Source organism: Mustela putorius, unplaced genomic scaffold, assembly GCF_011764305.1.
Source record: "Mustela putorius furo isolate JIRA1106 unplaced genomic scaffold, ASM1176430v1.1 tig00000695_pilon_pilon_pilon, whole genome shotgun sequence".
NCBI classification, from domain to species: Eukaryota; Metazoa; Chordata; class Mammalia; order Carnivora; family Mustelidae; genus Mustela; species Mustela putorius.
The window spans coordinates 7,726,255-7,740,820 of record NW_025421447.1 but is presented as its reverse complement, the minus strand read 5'-3'; the positions used below and the strand labels follow the sequence as shown (position 1 = coordinate 7,740,820).

Genomic DNA, 14,566 nt, shown 5'->3' with positions numbered 1-14,566 from the left:
ATCTCACGCCCCTGAGACCATGACCTGAGCTAAAATTAAGAGTGAGATGCTCAATCGACTGAGCACCCCCAGGGACCCCCAGGCTTGCATTTTTCTAGTCTATTTAGGGGAACAAGTAAGTCCTCGTAGACCAGCAAAGTTTGCGTTGGGTTTTGCCTTTCCAGTACTTTCTGTCTCATTCCTTACCAGACTCTTTTAACTTCTTGTTTTTGGCACTGCTGTCTGAATTCATTATCTCTTTCTGTGACATATAAACTCATTCAGACACATTCTAAAAATAGGTGATTTTTTTTTCCTTTTACCTCAGTCCGAGGAAAGCAGATGTATCAGAAGTCAGGCTCCTGTAAGCCCTACAGTCCCCGGACGACCCCTGGGATAACTCGGCCTCATTGGTCCCTCTTCTGTCCTTTCTCTGACCTGTGCAGCTTTGAGGGGCTTCTGATCTATATCCTTTGCAGCCAGAACTAGTGGAGCTGGTTTTGGTGTGATTTTGTTTTTAAGATGAACTGTCTAATTACGTTTCAGTAAATGATTATTGTAGAAGACCTAGGGAACACAGCACTCCCCATCTCCTCGCTTTCACCACCACCGTTAACGCTGTTCTGTCTGCTTATGCAGATTTCCAAGAAGAGTACGTGGATTGACTTATTAATGGAAATTACAGGGGCACCTGGGTGGCTCAGGGAAGCGTCTGGCTCTTGATTATGGCTCAGGTCGTGATCTCGGGGTCGTGAGATCGAGCCTCCCCTCTCCAGCTCTGTGCTCAGCAGGAGTCTGCTTGGGATTCTCCATCTCCCTCTGTCCTTTTTCTCTCTTACATCTTTACAAAGAACAGACATACTAAACACGCTGTTACGTTCACTGCTTTTGTGAAATTAGGAGCGTATGGTGCGGGGGGCCACCTGACAGCGGACTGTGGGAAACTGTAGGACAAAGAACCTGTTTGGGTTTTTTTCAAAACAACCAAGCAGCGAGGGAGGGACACAGGGGAGCCTAGAAGATGAAGGTGTCTCAGGAGGATTTTTCTGTCGCCGTCTGTGGACCTTATTTGGGCTCCCGCACAGGCGAACAGACGTATTTGCAGGAGGTCTGTATCATTCAGAGGGACAGCTGGAAGGTTTTACAGAGAAAGCAGGAGGTCTGGGATTTGCTTCAAGATGACCCGGCAGTTGGGGGTGGGGGGAGCTGGGGGCACGTGGAGGGAGTCAGCACTCCTCCAGGCAGAGTCCCTGGCCTCGTCCATGCAGGGCTCTGCATGCTACTCTGCGCTCTGGCTCGTCTGTCAGGGCTTTTCACAGTAAAGTTGATCACTTAACACGGGTTTCATTCCGGAATCAGCCAGGATGAATTTCTGGACTTGGCCATACGTTGATCTCTGTGTAGAAAGAACCCTGTTCCGTAGTGTCTGGTTATTGCGGGACACGAGGCAGGGTGGGAACTCACAAGGTGTGTTACGACCACATGGGCTCCAACCCCTGAACCCCCACCCGGCAGGGGTGGGCTCACGCCGTGACACGTCAGGACGTCCTTGCCACTTTGAAAAGCAAACTTCGGCATGTGACGTTGGCGAGCACGCGTCCGACGGTAGGCGGGCGACACTGACTATGTTCTCCGCTCCCCAGGACCTGGAAGAGCAGCTGGACGAGGAGGAAGGCGCACGCCAGAAGCTCCAGCTGGAAAAGGTGACCGCTGAGGCCAAAATCAAGAAGATGGAAGAGGAGATCCTGCTCCTCGAGGACCAGAATTCCAAATTTATCAAAGTAAGAGCATATTTCCGTGACGGAGCTGATGCATTCCGTGAAAGGGGCGCCCAGAGAGCAATTCTCAAGAATTTGGATTCACTTACGTACTTTACTGTCCTAAGGCTCTAACTGTGTGATCTCTAAAGACAAGAAACTATGTAGTGATCGAAATCTGCCAAACAGCCTTCTGATCCTATAGACGTTTGGTGTGTTTGTCTTGCACACTCTGATCCCCACTCAGTGACCAGGACCCGTCCGTGCAGGCCTACTGTCCCCCTGCGAGATGGGGACACGAGCGCCTGTGCTCAGAGGAAGACCAGGGCCCTGGTGTGCTTTGGAAGCCTTCTCCAACGCCACGGTTCTTTCTTCTCAGGAAAAGAAACTCATGGAAGACCGTATCACGGAGTGTTCCTCCCAGCTGGCTGAGGAGGAAGAAAAGGCCAAAAACTTGGCCAAAATCCGGAATAAGCAGGAAGTGATGATCTCAGATCTAGAAGGTTAGTGTTTGGGTTTGGAGAAACGTGGGCCAGGAACCCATGGGTGTTGGCGCGCCGCCAGGTAAGCTGCTTGGGTCCAGGTGTGACAACAGGCCTGTTTGCAGTTCTCGTGTCCTGCCTCGTCTACAAGCTTTCGCAACGGGCTGAGACTGGCAGGATCGTACTTAAGTTGGCTTCCAGGGTGAGGCACACTCCGGGGCGGACCCGGCTGGGCCCTCCATGGCGTGAGCTGTAGGGGCTGCTGGACCTCGTGAGCTGTGGCTCTCAGAGCAGCGTGAGTGAGGGGAAGTCACAAAGTCACCAAGCGTGGCAGGGACTGGCGCGACCGCTGAGGGCAGCCATAGTGCATGGGGACGGCAAACAAGTGTCGGGAAATCCTGGGAGGTTTACAAAACGGAGGCCAACTTTGCGCAGAAGAGACAGAGAGAGGGTGGCTCTTGGGGAGAGCATGTAGCCTCTCCTGGGATGGGCAGCCAAACCCCAGCGTCTGCACTGCAGGGGGAGGGGCACAGCCCTCGATGCCCAGGCGCTATGTGAGGGTCTCTCTGGCCCGTGTGGGGTTCTTCTGCTGGGGGGGGCCCAAGGCACACGCACCCAGTCTTTGGACCTACGTGATTGGCCTGTGACACTCCGTCCCCACGTCTCCATGTGCCGGTCATGTGGGAGAACCCAAGGCGCACAGGGCACGGTGTTGTGAGGGCCGCTGCGGGAAGGGGAGGTTCCCTGGCCTGGTGAGGGAGTCCCTGGGGGACTGTGGCAGGGAGGGCGGGAATCCCAGGACCCACTGCCCGTCCCCTCCCCTGCTGCCTGGGAGCTGCGGTCCTGGTTCCAACCAGGGATTCCCGGAAAGGGGCGTGGGGTGACAGACAGTGGCACATACGGTCCTCGCCTCTGCTGAGCCCTCTGCACATGAGTGCTCTGCCCGGCGATGGGCGCAGTAAGAGGGGCCGGGTCACTTCCACTCCAGGCAGGTGGGCTCACTTCTCGCAAAGGGACATCGTTAGAAACCCTCCCCCCCAATTTCTTCCCTGAACTTCATCCTCCCACTGATTTTTCTCCCCTTCTATTTGACGTTCATGGGTGTCGATGACTGAGCCATTGGCCCAGGGCCGTCGAGGCAGCGGCGTGCTGCTGAGTCAAGTGGCGATGTTCAACCTCAGCCAGTTCACATGTTGGGTTTGTTTGTCCGGCGCCCGCTCGTGGGTTTCGAAGCACTTCTCTGGCCTCTTCCCCTGCAGAAAGGCTGAAGAAGGAGGAGAAGACACGTCAGGAGCTGGAAAAGGCCAAGAGAAAGCTGGATGGAGAGACCACTGACCTGCAGGATCAGATCGCTGAGCTCCAGGCACAGATCGACGAGCTCAAGGTCCAGCTGGCCAAGAAGGAGGAGGAGCTGCAGGGCGCACTGGCCAGGTCTGCCTCCCGCTGCTGCGGGCTGGGGCCAGACAGGAACCCGGGGCGAGGCCACGTCGTCTCCTTGCTGGGGTGTGACGAGGCACTTGGAGCAGCCGGGAGTCCCTGGTTTGCATCAGGTTGGCAGGAAGCTCACGTAAACCAGCCTGGGCCTTCGCACGCCAGGATCCCCGAGTCATGACCTGAGGTCCCTGGGAGTCCATCCCAGGAGAAACTAGTTTCCCATATGGCACTCAACTCAGCAGAGAGGAGTTTCAGAAGTTGAGCAGAAATTTCAGAGATGACCTCGCACCTAAAGCATGATTTGCTTTTCGGTTCTAAAGCGTCACTTTTAATGGAACGGAGGTTTATAACCGTTTGGCTGCATGGTCAGGGATCTTCGAGTTTCATTTATAATTTATTACAAAGGAGTACATTTCCTAACAAGTTCTTTCCAGTCCTCTCAGTTGGTTTTACTTTGGCCAGACGATCTGTGTTCTCTCTCAGAGCTGAGAGCTAGAATCTAGGAGGACAGCTGTCCACACAGGCTGTCCCATCCCCTGGCGCCCCTTCCCTCCCCGCAGACATCCCACCCCTCCGGTCAGAAGGTCCACGGGCATGGGAGCGCAGGGAAGCGCCGCAGGAGGGAGTGAGGGGACCACATGTGTGACGGTGGCCTCCCCCTGCGTTATGGGGGCGTCCCTGGAATCAAGGGAGGCAGACAGTTTGGGCTGGAGGCCACCTTGAGCGGTGGCCTTGATCTGACGCTTCGCTTGAGAGGAGATTGTTTCTGTCCTGATTGTGAAAATGAGTCTGCCCGTCCTTTTAATGGAGAATCGTCACCCTTTGGCGAGGGGGCTGGCTTGGTTCCGGTGTGGGCTCTGCCGTTTCTGGATCTTGGGGGGCAGGGGGCGCCACCCAGACGGTCCCTCGGGTGTCTCCGCAGGGGGGATGATGAGACGCTGCACAAAAACAACGCCCTGAAGGCGGTGCGGGAGCTGCAGGCCCAGATTGCCGAGCTGCAGGAGGACTTCGAGTCGGAGAAGGCTTCCCGGAATAAGGCAGAGAAGCAGAAGCGGGACCTGAGTGAGGAGCTGGAAGCACTGAAGACGGAGCTGGAGGACACCCTGGACACCACGGCAGCCCAGCAGGAGCTCCGGTGAGCAGCGGGCAGAAGCGCTCCGGACGGGCTGGGGGCCTGCCTTTCTGCTGGCATTTTGGGTGTTTCTCGCCCTCCTGGAAACACCGGCAGGTGACGGGGAACAAAATAGCCGTGGTCAGAAACAAAGCCGCATCCGGGCTGCGGTGGGATCACGGGGGGCAGGTGCACCCCACAGAGAGCCGGGGCGGCCCGGCGTGGTACCGGGGTGGGGGGCATGGGTGGGATCAGGCATGCTTAGGCTGCAGCCGGCGGCGGCAGCGGGTGTGAACCGCAGCAGGTAGACAGATGAGAAGCGAGGTGCGTGCTCACCTTGCAAAAACAGGCGAGGGCAGGTACCCGGACTGGAGTGCGCGTTGGGCAGAGGCGTGTGCCATGGGACTGGTGAGCCGACCGGCAGGCACAGGCACGTGCAGCCGGAGAGGATTCCTGCGCCGAAACCTCCACTCAACGGCCCGGTGGAGGTCACAGAAGAGCTAGAGCCCCAAGCTGGGGAGTAGGCCAGGCAGAGGGGCTCCTGTGAGCCCTGAATTGGGAATCTCCCACGTGGCTGCCGGGGCCGCCGCCTCCTGTCTGCTCCCTCCTCATGCCAGGGCAGGAGGGCCCCCCCAGGTGCCGTGGCTGCGAGATGTGGCTGGCTGCGTGCACACACACACATACACACACGCGCGCACACCTGTCCGGGCTGCTGCAGGCTGTGCTCGCTCTGAGGTGGCAGCTCAGGAAAGGCCTGGAATAAAGCAGGTAGGGCAGAAAGGGAATCACTTAGGAAGACAGGTGTGGGCAGAGAGGTAGGAAATGAGACAGAGCCACGGGGACAGAAATGTGGGGGTGCCCTCTGGAGGACAAGGGTGGGCTGTCCCAGGGGCGTGGCTGGAGAGTGACATCGCAGTTCTGCCCAGGAGGTGGAGGTCAGGTTATGGGCATCGGGGGGGCGATCAGTGGTGAAGCAGCAGAGGTGGGGGGTCCTAATGGTGTGTCAAGGGCTTTGCCGTGAATGCACGTGGCTGCGGCTGCGCATGGAGGTCATGTCCCCCGAGACACCGGGGGTCTCTGCTGCAGTCCATCTGAGCCAGGCAGGCCCGCTTCCCCCCACCCCCAGCAGCAGAGCAGCTCTGCTTCCAGCAACGTTAAGTCCTGGCCTTCCCCATGAAACATCCATACTTCAGAACCTGGAAACCACGGCGCTAGACTTTGTTGAAATAGCTGTTCTCGGCTGGACTTTTGGCCACAATAGGAAAAAAGGCCTTGATCATTTCTTCCATTCAGTCTTCAAAAAAAAGAAAAAAAGGAAAAAGCACACGTGCGTATTTATCGAACCATGGCTGTGCTCAAACAGGCGGGGAGGGGGCTGCTGTGCCGAGACTCACAGTGGCCCCTGCTGTGCTGTGTTAGCGCCCGGGCCCGCCACTCTCACCGAGAACCCCCTGCCTGCCCGCCCGCCAGTTCCCAGGCAGTGAGTGCTGGGGTCCACGTGAAAGTGGCCGGCCTCGGCTCGGCCAGCGCCTCCCACACACTTGGCACGGAATTCCCTATAGGACTTGCCTGGAAAGCCGGGGGCGGTTGGGTCGATGAGCCTGGAGGAAGGAAGGAAGGGCTTCTGGACGGGGTGTCACATAGGAGTTAGGAGCAGATGTCTTCCCCGGACATGATGTGCGGGAGGAGAGCTGCTGCTGCTATCGCATCCTTGGAAGTGCTGGTCGTTCACTGGGGTGAGCTGAAGTCACCAGAGGAAGGTGTCCGTCTGTCTGGACCAGTGCTTGCATCTGTCTGCCCCCTCTGCGGGTCCCTTTCTCTCAAGGAGACTCTGGGGACAGGGCCCCACCGGCCTGAGCCCAGCTGGACAACAGAATCTTTGCTGATGCCTTTTGTCCGGCTGCCCAGTGAGCCCAGAGCTGGCGCCGGGCCGCTCAGCACAGCTGACCTCATCCCCGGTCCACTGGGAAAGGGAGACAGATGTGGCCACAGGGTCCACCCCCAAGTCACCGTCCTGCTCCAACTCCTGACGTCCTGTGGCCCTGAGCAGGCAGGGGTTCGCCTGGCCAGTTTCGGGCTCCGCCAAGCCATGTGCCCACATGGACAGATTGTGACGTCTCAGCAGAGCCGCCTGGTCTCCCAGCTCACCCTGTGTACATTATGGCAAAGCGTGAAAGTCCTGGAAAGCTGCGTAAAGACAGAGTACTTTCGTGTGACCTTTGCTCCCCAGGTTCAGGCTAGAGGAGCCCTCAGTTCACCTTGGGACATTCAGAGCCCGGGCTTTGTCCCTCTGAGTCAGAGGTGTGGCTCCTCCGCCTGCCTCAGAACTCAAGCGTCCCTCGGCCCCCAGCCTCAGCCGCCTCCAGAGGAGGTCTCAGGAGGGAGCGCCCCAGCTGTCCCTTCCCGGGCTGGGTGCCGTGCCGCCTTTGTCGGGACCAGCGTCCTGACTCCTGGGGCCCTCACCACCCCTTGGCTTTTGAAACCTCTTCAGGACCCCCTTTTCCTGTTGTACTGCGGTGTCGTCTGGTGCTGGGGCACCTCGGGGTAAGCGAGCCCCGGCCTGCAGGCCACCGAGCTGCCTAGAATGGTCCAAATTTAGGCCCATAGAGGTGTCACACTGTGACCGTTGTCGCACAGGGAACAGGAGCCGCGCTTGGGCTCATTCTAGAAGGATTTCCACTCTCACAGTAGTGGGCATGCAGCCTTCTGGAATGTAACAGGCCAAATAATTCTCTCATGGGAATTCATGTAATCTGTTTTCTGTGACCCTAACCATGTCCCAGATGTACCGAGGGCTGTTATAGGCTGTTACGGGACAGACCGTGGTGCTTCCTTTGGGTGAGCCTCACAGCGGCCCCAAGACCAGTGCTCAGGTGACCCTTGTGTGTAGATGGACACACCGAGGTGGAGAGCTCAGGTGTTCAAGGTCCCGGAGTTGGCACTGTAAGAGCCATAACTGAGCCCACATCCGTCAGCTCTGGGGAGGACGGAGCACATTTAAAACTAATGCAGCACCTTAAAGACGTACTTTTCTAATTCAGGGGCGCCTGGGTGGCCCTGGGTTAAGCCTCTGCCTTTGGCTCAGGTCATGGTCTCAGGTCCTGGGATCGAGCCCCGCATCGGGCTCTCTGCTCCGCGGGGAGCTGCTGCTCCCTTCCACCCGCCCCTGCTCGCTCTCTCTCATTGTCTCTCTTTCAAGTAAATCTTTTAAAAAATAAGTGGTCCAGTTGGCCGGCTGGTCCTGAGCTGCTCTCTCTGAAAATGCGTTCGTGCAGCACCAAACGGGAGCAGGAGGTCGCGGAGCTGAAGAAGGCCCTGGAGGAGGAGACGAGGAATCACGAGGCTCAGATCCAGGACATGCGACAGCGGCACGCCACGGCGCTGGAGGAGCTGTCTGAGCAGCTGGAGCAGGCCAAGCGGGTGAGCACGCGCCCAGGGCTTGGGGGTGTGCGCGGAGTAACTGGGCCCTCCAGCCACCGTCCCCATCCCACATTCCTTCCCGGGCATCCCTCCGGCAGCGTTCCCTCCCAACAACTGAGCTGGAAACTTCTAGTGGCCTGAAGTCTCTCATGCTGCCAGTCCCCGAGTCCTGCTGTCTTTCCCCAGGCCGCTTAGCCACCCTTCCTCGCCCCTGCTCTGTCTCAGGCCACTGTGCACGGTGTCACCATGCCTGTCGCTGTCCCCTCTGTCTCATATCAGCTTCTGTCCTGACCACACTACATCCCCTCCACCCTCAGAACTGCCCCCCCCCCCGCTGGCAGACAGTCTTCCTTTCTTCCTCGTTCTTCCCGAGCCTCCTCCCGCCCAGCCACCTGCTGATCTGTGCGCTCACAGCAGCAGCGATGGCATCAAGATCCCCATGTATCCCTCGTCACACTGAGTACTCGCCACGCAGTGCCTTTGACTGCCACCTTGTGGGGTAGCCTCTGCCCGCGGGGTGCAGAGATTACCAGGGGGTCGCACTGCCAGTAAGCGGCAAGGGGGAGGGAACCCGGGGAGTCCAGCCCCGGAGCCCCCACTGAACCCCGGAGTGCGGCCTTAAAGTCCCGGTCCCCAGTCCCGGGTCATGAACCGTGGCATGTGGGACAGAAGGCGCCCCGTGTCGACCTCCCAACACCAACAAGGATAAAGTCTGCAGCGCAGTGAGCCTCTAGGTATCTGGGTCTCCTCCCCTAGGCAGCGTGCCCCGGGGGGTCCCTGCTCTAGAAACTTCACCCTCTGAGGAGAAGGGAGGTTTCCGTTGAGACGCTGACAGCAGACCACGCAGCGGGTGCGACCCCACCTAGAGGAAAAGCAGCGCCTTGTATGGAATGTTCTAAAAATAGCACATTTCTCTTCCCTCGCCTCCTAGTTCAAAGCGAATCTGGAGAAGAACAAGCAGGGCCTGGAGACGGACAACAAAGAGCTGGCGTGCGAGGTCAAGGTGCTGCAGCAGGTCAAAGCTGAGTCGGAGCACAAGAGGAAGAAGCTGGACGCGCAGGTGCAGGAGCTCCACGCCAAGGTGTCGGAGGGGGACCGGCTCCGCGTGGAGCTGGCCGAGAAAGCCAGCAAGCTCCAGGTAAGCCCAGGACAGGCCCCCGCAGCAGGCACACGCCCTGGAACCCCGGCCCGGCTGGGCCACTGCGAGGTCACGAGTACTTGAGTAGACGGCAAGAGGGTGCACGGCAGCTCGCGCGAGGAGCACGTGACTCCTGGTCTCAGGGTCGTGAATTCAAGCCCCACACTAGGTGTGGAGAGGACTTAAAATCAATAAATACTATTTTTAAAGACGATCAGAATCAGGTGCCTGGTGGCTCAGCGGGGTAAGCTCGGGTCAGGACGGACTCATATGCAGTCAGGAAAAATGATCCGGCAGCTGGACGTTGTTGTTGCGGGGGGAGATGTACACTCTGTGTTCGCGGAGACTCTGCCTGGTGGCTTGTTGGGGGGCCGGTTCCATTGGCCCCTCTGCCTGCCAACGCTTCAGATCCCAGGGGAGCCGGTGCCCCGTGTACTACAGTGTTTACACCCGCCCGCTCGGCACAGTGAGCCTCTCTATTTTAGGGAATGGTAGGCACTTTCTGGAAATCACCAGCCACAGGCCCTGGTAAAGGCTGCAGTCTGCAGCCTCCTCGGTTAACTCTTCCCTGCACGAGTGTGTCCTCCCGCACGGTGTGTGCTTGAGAGACAAGATGGTAAACCGTGTTAGTGACTGTAGTCACGTGTTCCCATCTCTGTGGCAGGGAGGCGAGCCGGGCACACCTCCGGCTTCCTGTGCGGGCTCTCCCCTCCCATGCTCACACTGCCCCAAGGCATCTGGGAGCCTCAGAGACGCTAGGGGCGCGCCACCCTCTGGGAACGCCCCCGACAGCTCACAGAGCCAGAGCTGAAGGCTGGTGGCCTCTCTTGAGTCCAGAGCCCTCCATGCCACGCTGTCACCGAGACTGCAGACACGTGGGCCCTCCAGAGGAACAGAAATGTCATTGACCTGAGTCACGTATATTGACGTGTCCTCTGCATGTCTCCCCTTTGCTAATATGACCAAGGGACAAACCCGAGTGAAGGGGGCCCCGCTGTCCCTGAGGAAAGATTTCATGGGGACTGGAAGGGGGTGGTTAGTCAGGAAATCTGACCATAAGAGATAGCTGAATAGACCTGATAAATATATACTGCCAGATTTTTAAGCCTAAAAAGTACTAAAGACTAAATACTAGGAGTTGAATTTTTTTAATCTCTACAATAAAGTTCTCAAGTTCTGTAGGAACGTTGAACGTACTGGATCCTCTGACACAGGGTTAATGCACCTTCACGTGAAAAAGGACCAAAAGTACAGCATCTGCTGATCTCTGGGCCTCTTTCCGAGGCAAAGCAAAACCTTAACCCAGAGGATTTAGTGTTCCCTCTGTCCCTTCAGGATAAAATGACAAGGGGGCACACAGGAGTCAGGAGAAACCCGCTACATGTGTGGCCTCCGCTGTTACGCTCCTCCCTGTCTGTCCAATAGAGACTGAGACATTGTCCCACAGCAGCCAGTGCTGTTGAGGGGGGCAGCAGAACCCCCGTGAGGGAAGCCTGCCTTAACGGGGCTTCGCAGTTGCAGGGTCACCCCCCCCCCCCGATACTGCTCTGTTTGTGAGCATTTACAGGCGGAGAGTCTGAGCCCTTCCTGTCCACTCACTGGTGGACTGATACACGAAATCTCATACTCCCCGTAGAATGAACTGGACAACGTGTCGGGTCTCCTGGAAGAAGCAGAGAAGAAGGGCATTAAATTTGCTAAGGACGCAGCCAGTCTCGAGTCCCAGCTACAGGACACGCAGGTAATCTGGGGGTCAGGGCCCCTGACGGTAGCTGTGCCATATCTGGTGTCTGCGGGCAAGTCCCAGAGTAGCTTTCCGATCACCTCTGGCTTGCACTCCACTTTTATCCGGAGCCATCATCCTGCTCAGGAAATCGCTGATGCTCGCACCTGGATGCAGAGCCCTTGGTCCCTGTCTGGTGGGCACAAGGGCAGCTTGGGTGGGGACCCGGACTTGCACACAGATCCCGCCTGGGAAGTGTTTCAGGCGGCCGTCTGCGCGCACAACCATCACTGGCCGTTTGCACCAGGACTATTCTGTTGTGGCTGAAATTCCGTGACCTTGACCTTACAGAGGCCCTACCGTAAAAGGAGAGGTTGAAGCTCACCAAATCCTACCGTTAAACTTGAATCGAAACATTTCTCGGGAATGTGTTCAAGTCCAAGAGGAGTCAGGATAATGACTCTGATAGGAAAATAATGTAGCACTTTTTCCTAGGAGTTTTCCGTCTTCATTGGATTCAATTTTCTAACTTCCTAGTGTATTTGCTAGGTGCTGCGGACACAGGGTAAAATCGTCAGGCGAGCAGCATCAGCGTGATGGGGCTCACGCTGTACTGAGACCCATCCTGGTCAGCGCAGAAAGCCTCCGTCCGTGCCTTTGAGAATTTCAGTACAGCATGAGCCCCGTCACGCTGATGCTGTGCCCCATCCTGGTCAGCGCAGAAAGCCTCCGTCCGTGCCTTTGAGAATTTCCTACTCTGAAAGTCAAGGGAAAGACACATTTGCATTGACATTTGAAAAAAAGGAGTCTGGCAGAAAGGGCAGACAGTGGAGGGGCGGCCCCATCCTACAGGCGATCCTAGTGAGGAACGCCCAGTACTTGACCCTGGGCGGGGGCGGGCAGGGGGCAGAGCGGAGGGTTTGCATAGCTGCGGTGGCGGCTTTTATAAAACCACCACGTGCGTTTCCAAGTCCTTTCCATGTCCTAGTGTCCCCGGGTGTCACTCCTCCAGGGAGGGGCTCTGGCATTCGTGACCTACAGCCGTTTTTGTGTCGGCGCCTGACATGACTTCCGTCTTGACCTCTTCCCGCCAATAGGAGCTTCTGCAGGAGGAAACCCGCCAAAAGCTGCACCTGAGCAGTCGCATCCGGCAGCTGGAGGAGGAGAAGAACAGCCTCCAGGAGCAGCAGGAGGAGGAGGAGGAGGCCAGGAAGAACCTGGAGAAACAAGTGCTGGCCTTGCAGTCCCAGGTGCGGGCGTACCCCTGGGAGGCCTCGCCGGCCCCGTGTCCCTGCCGCGCCGCATCCTTCCCACAGCGTTCAGGACAGTTAATTAGGCTGAACTAGACGAAGCCCAGGAGGGGTCCTTCCCTTGACCCAGCCATGGTGGTACCACGCTGGTGGTTACGGTGCTGGGAGCATGTAAACAGCCCAGGGCTGTGTCCGCGCTTGCCCCCAGTCATCCCTGTGTGGGTTTCCAGCTCAGAAATTGTGACAGGCGAAGGTTCGTTTGCTCAGAGCCACGCAGTATTGATCTGGAACTCACTTTCTCCCCGTGCCTCCCCTGTAAAAACCAGCGCAGTGGTCTGACGTGGATCTCTCTTCCCGTAAAACCTAGCTCGCGGACACCAAGAAGAAAGTAGATGACGACTTGGGGACAATCGAGAGTCTGGAAGAAGCCAGAAAGAAGCTTCTGAAAGACGTGGAGGCGCTGGGCCAGCGCCTGGAGGAGAAGGCTCTGGCCTACGACAAGCTGGAGAAGACCAAGAACCGCCTGCAGCAGGAGCTCGACGACCTGACCGTGGACCTGGACCACCAGCGCCAGATCGCCTCCAGCCTGGAGAAGAAGCAGAAGAAGTTCGACCAGGTGGGTCCCCTGCGCCCCGTGTCCCAGGCGCAACCCCGGCAACCCACACGGTCTCCTCCCGGCAGCGCCCTGCTGTTAGCGGTTTATGGTTTACAATAAAATAATGAGTAATTAACGTAATTTTAGTTGAAAACCACACTTACCTGTAGAGGGTTGGAAAGGGAGAAAGGCAGAAATGAAGGGACACCATCCGTCCTTCCTGGGGCTGCGCTCAGCTGGAAGTCCGAGCCACGGAGAGGGAACAGTGGCTCCGTGGCTCTTGAAACCTCATCTCGAGTAACCGCCGCTGCCCCCCCCCCCCCCCGCACAGCTGCTCGCGGAGGAGAAGAACATCTCCGCTCGCTACGCGGAGGAGCGGGACCGCGCCGAAGCCGAGGCCAGAGAGAAGGAGACCAAGGCCCTGTCCCTGGCCCGGGCCCTCGAGGAGGCGCTGGAGGCCAAGGAGGAGTTCGAGAGGCAGAACAGGCAGCTGCGGGCGGACATGGAAGACGTCATGAGCTCCAAGGACGACGTGGGGAAGAGCGTGAGTAGCGCCCCGGAACAATCCTCGGGGCAGGGCGGGGCAGCGCGGGGCGGGCCACCCCACAAGCCCTGAAGGATGCAGGGAAGCCTCGCCCAGCCACGAAGTGGTCCGGGGGTGTCTCGGCCGGTGCGTAAGGAGAGGGTGACATGCCTGGAGAGAAGCCGTCAGAGGCTCTGCGGGGTCCTCATGGCAGCGCTCGTAGATGGGGAGGCCTCGATTTTTGGCATCTCTCCCGCGGGCCCCCGTGGCCTTCCCCGCGTCGTGGTGGGGAGCGCTGAACGGGCGATGTCCTCAGCCCCGAGTCACAGGTAGTCACCAAACACGAGAACCATGAGGGCCCCTCAGACCAGGGGCAGTGGGACCCTGGCGGGGGCCCAGAGGCACCTGCCGCTCTCCCTGACCAGGGCCTTCCCAGTTGAGACCCTTGGTCTTCCCAGAAGGCTTCAAAAGCTCTGGGAACTCGTTCACGGTCTGGAAATTTCTGCGATACTGTCCTTTTACCACATGCACACAGCATGAGAATGGCAATGATTTGCACGTGCCCCGCACCTGCCCCCCAGGGCACGAGGTACAGAGGATGGCAGCCAGGCCAGGCGTGGGGGTCGGCTCTGCCCCAGCTTCCGTTCTGGGCAGAAGCCACCTTTTTCCTCTTGAGCCCAAGTTCCGTCATGGACAGGACACATCTCCCATTTCATGAGGCTATGGCACGTGCTTTGGAAAGCTAAAGTCCCGTTTATCATGGGATGTGGGCACCCATCATGGCGGAGAGAAGGCCCTCCCGCCTTCCTGCTGGGTGTCTGACAGCCCTCTGAACCCGAGGGGATCGGCCCCAGCAGCAAGAGGCCTCCTAGAGCCGAAGCGGCCGTGGTCACACAGTAGAGCATAGAGCGAGGACCCCACAGTTGCTTTCATTTTCTTTTTTTTTAATCAAGTAAGCTTTCCACCCAGCACAGGGCTGCAGCTCCCGGCCCAGAGATCAGGAGTCACGCCAGGCGCCCCATCCGCTTGTTCACATTAGTCATTCGCTAGAATAGTCAACAGCCCCACATCCATTCCACATACGCCGCTTCTGAGCCTGAGAAGCACCAGACGCTATGGAGACCCTGGGGCCGCCTCGCACCTGGCCTCCCGCT

At 58.1% G+C, this 14,566-nt stretch overlaps 1 protein-coding gene across 6 annotated transcripts in view; it reads left to right on the top strand.

The window, feature by feature from the left end:
• MYH10 (myosin heavy chain 10) overlaps positions 1–14,566 on the top strand; it is a 121,588-nt gene that overhangs the window by 93,121 nt on the left and 13,901 nt on the right. For all 6 annotated transcript variants that reach the window (XM_045083358.1, XM_045083360.1, XM_045083361.1 and 3 more), the window contains 10 exons: positions 1,623–1,760; positions 2,116–2,239; positions 3,478–3,649; positions 4,575–4,787; positions 8,039–8,183; positions 9,115–9,321; positions 10,958–11,062; positions 12,142–12,294; positions 12,662–12,910; positions 13,221–13,433. In XM_045083358.1, coding sequence (XP_044939293.1) covers positions 1,623–1,760; positions 2,116–2,239; positions 3,478–3,649; positions 4,575–4,787; positions 8,039–8,183; positions 9,115–9,321; positions 10,958–11,062; positions 12,142–12,294; positions 12,662–12,910; positions 13,221–13,433 — 1,719 coding nt within the window. The remainder of the gene's footprint in view (positions 1–1,622; positions 1,761–2,115; positions 2,240–3,477; positions 3,650–4,574; positions 4,788–8,038; positions 8,184–9,114; positions 9,322–10,957; positions 11,063–12,141; positions 12,295–12,661; positions 12,911–13,220; positions 13,434–14,566) is intronic.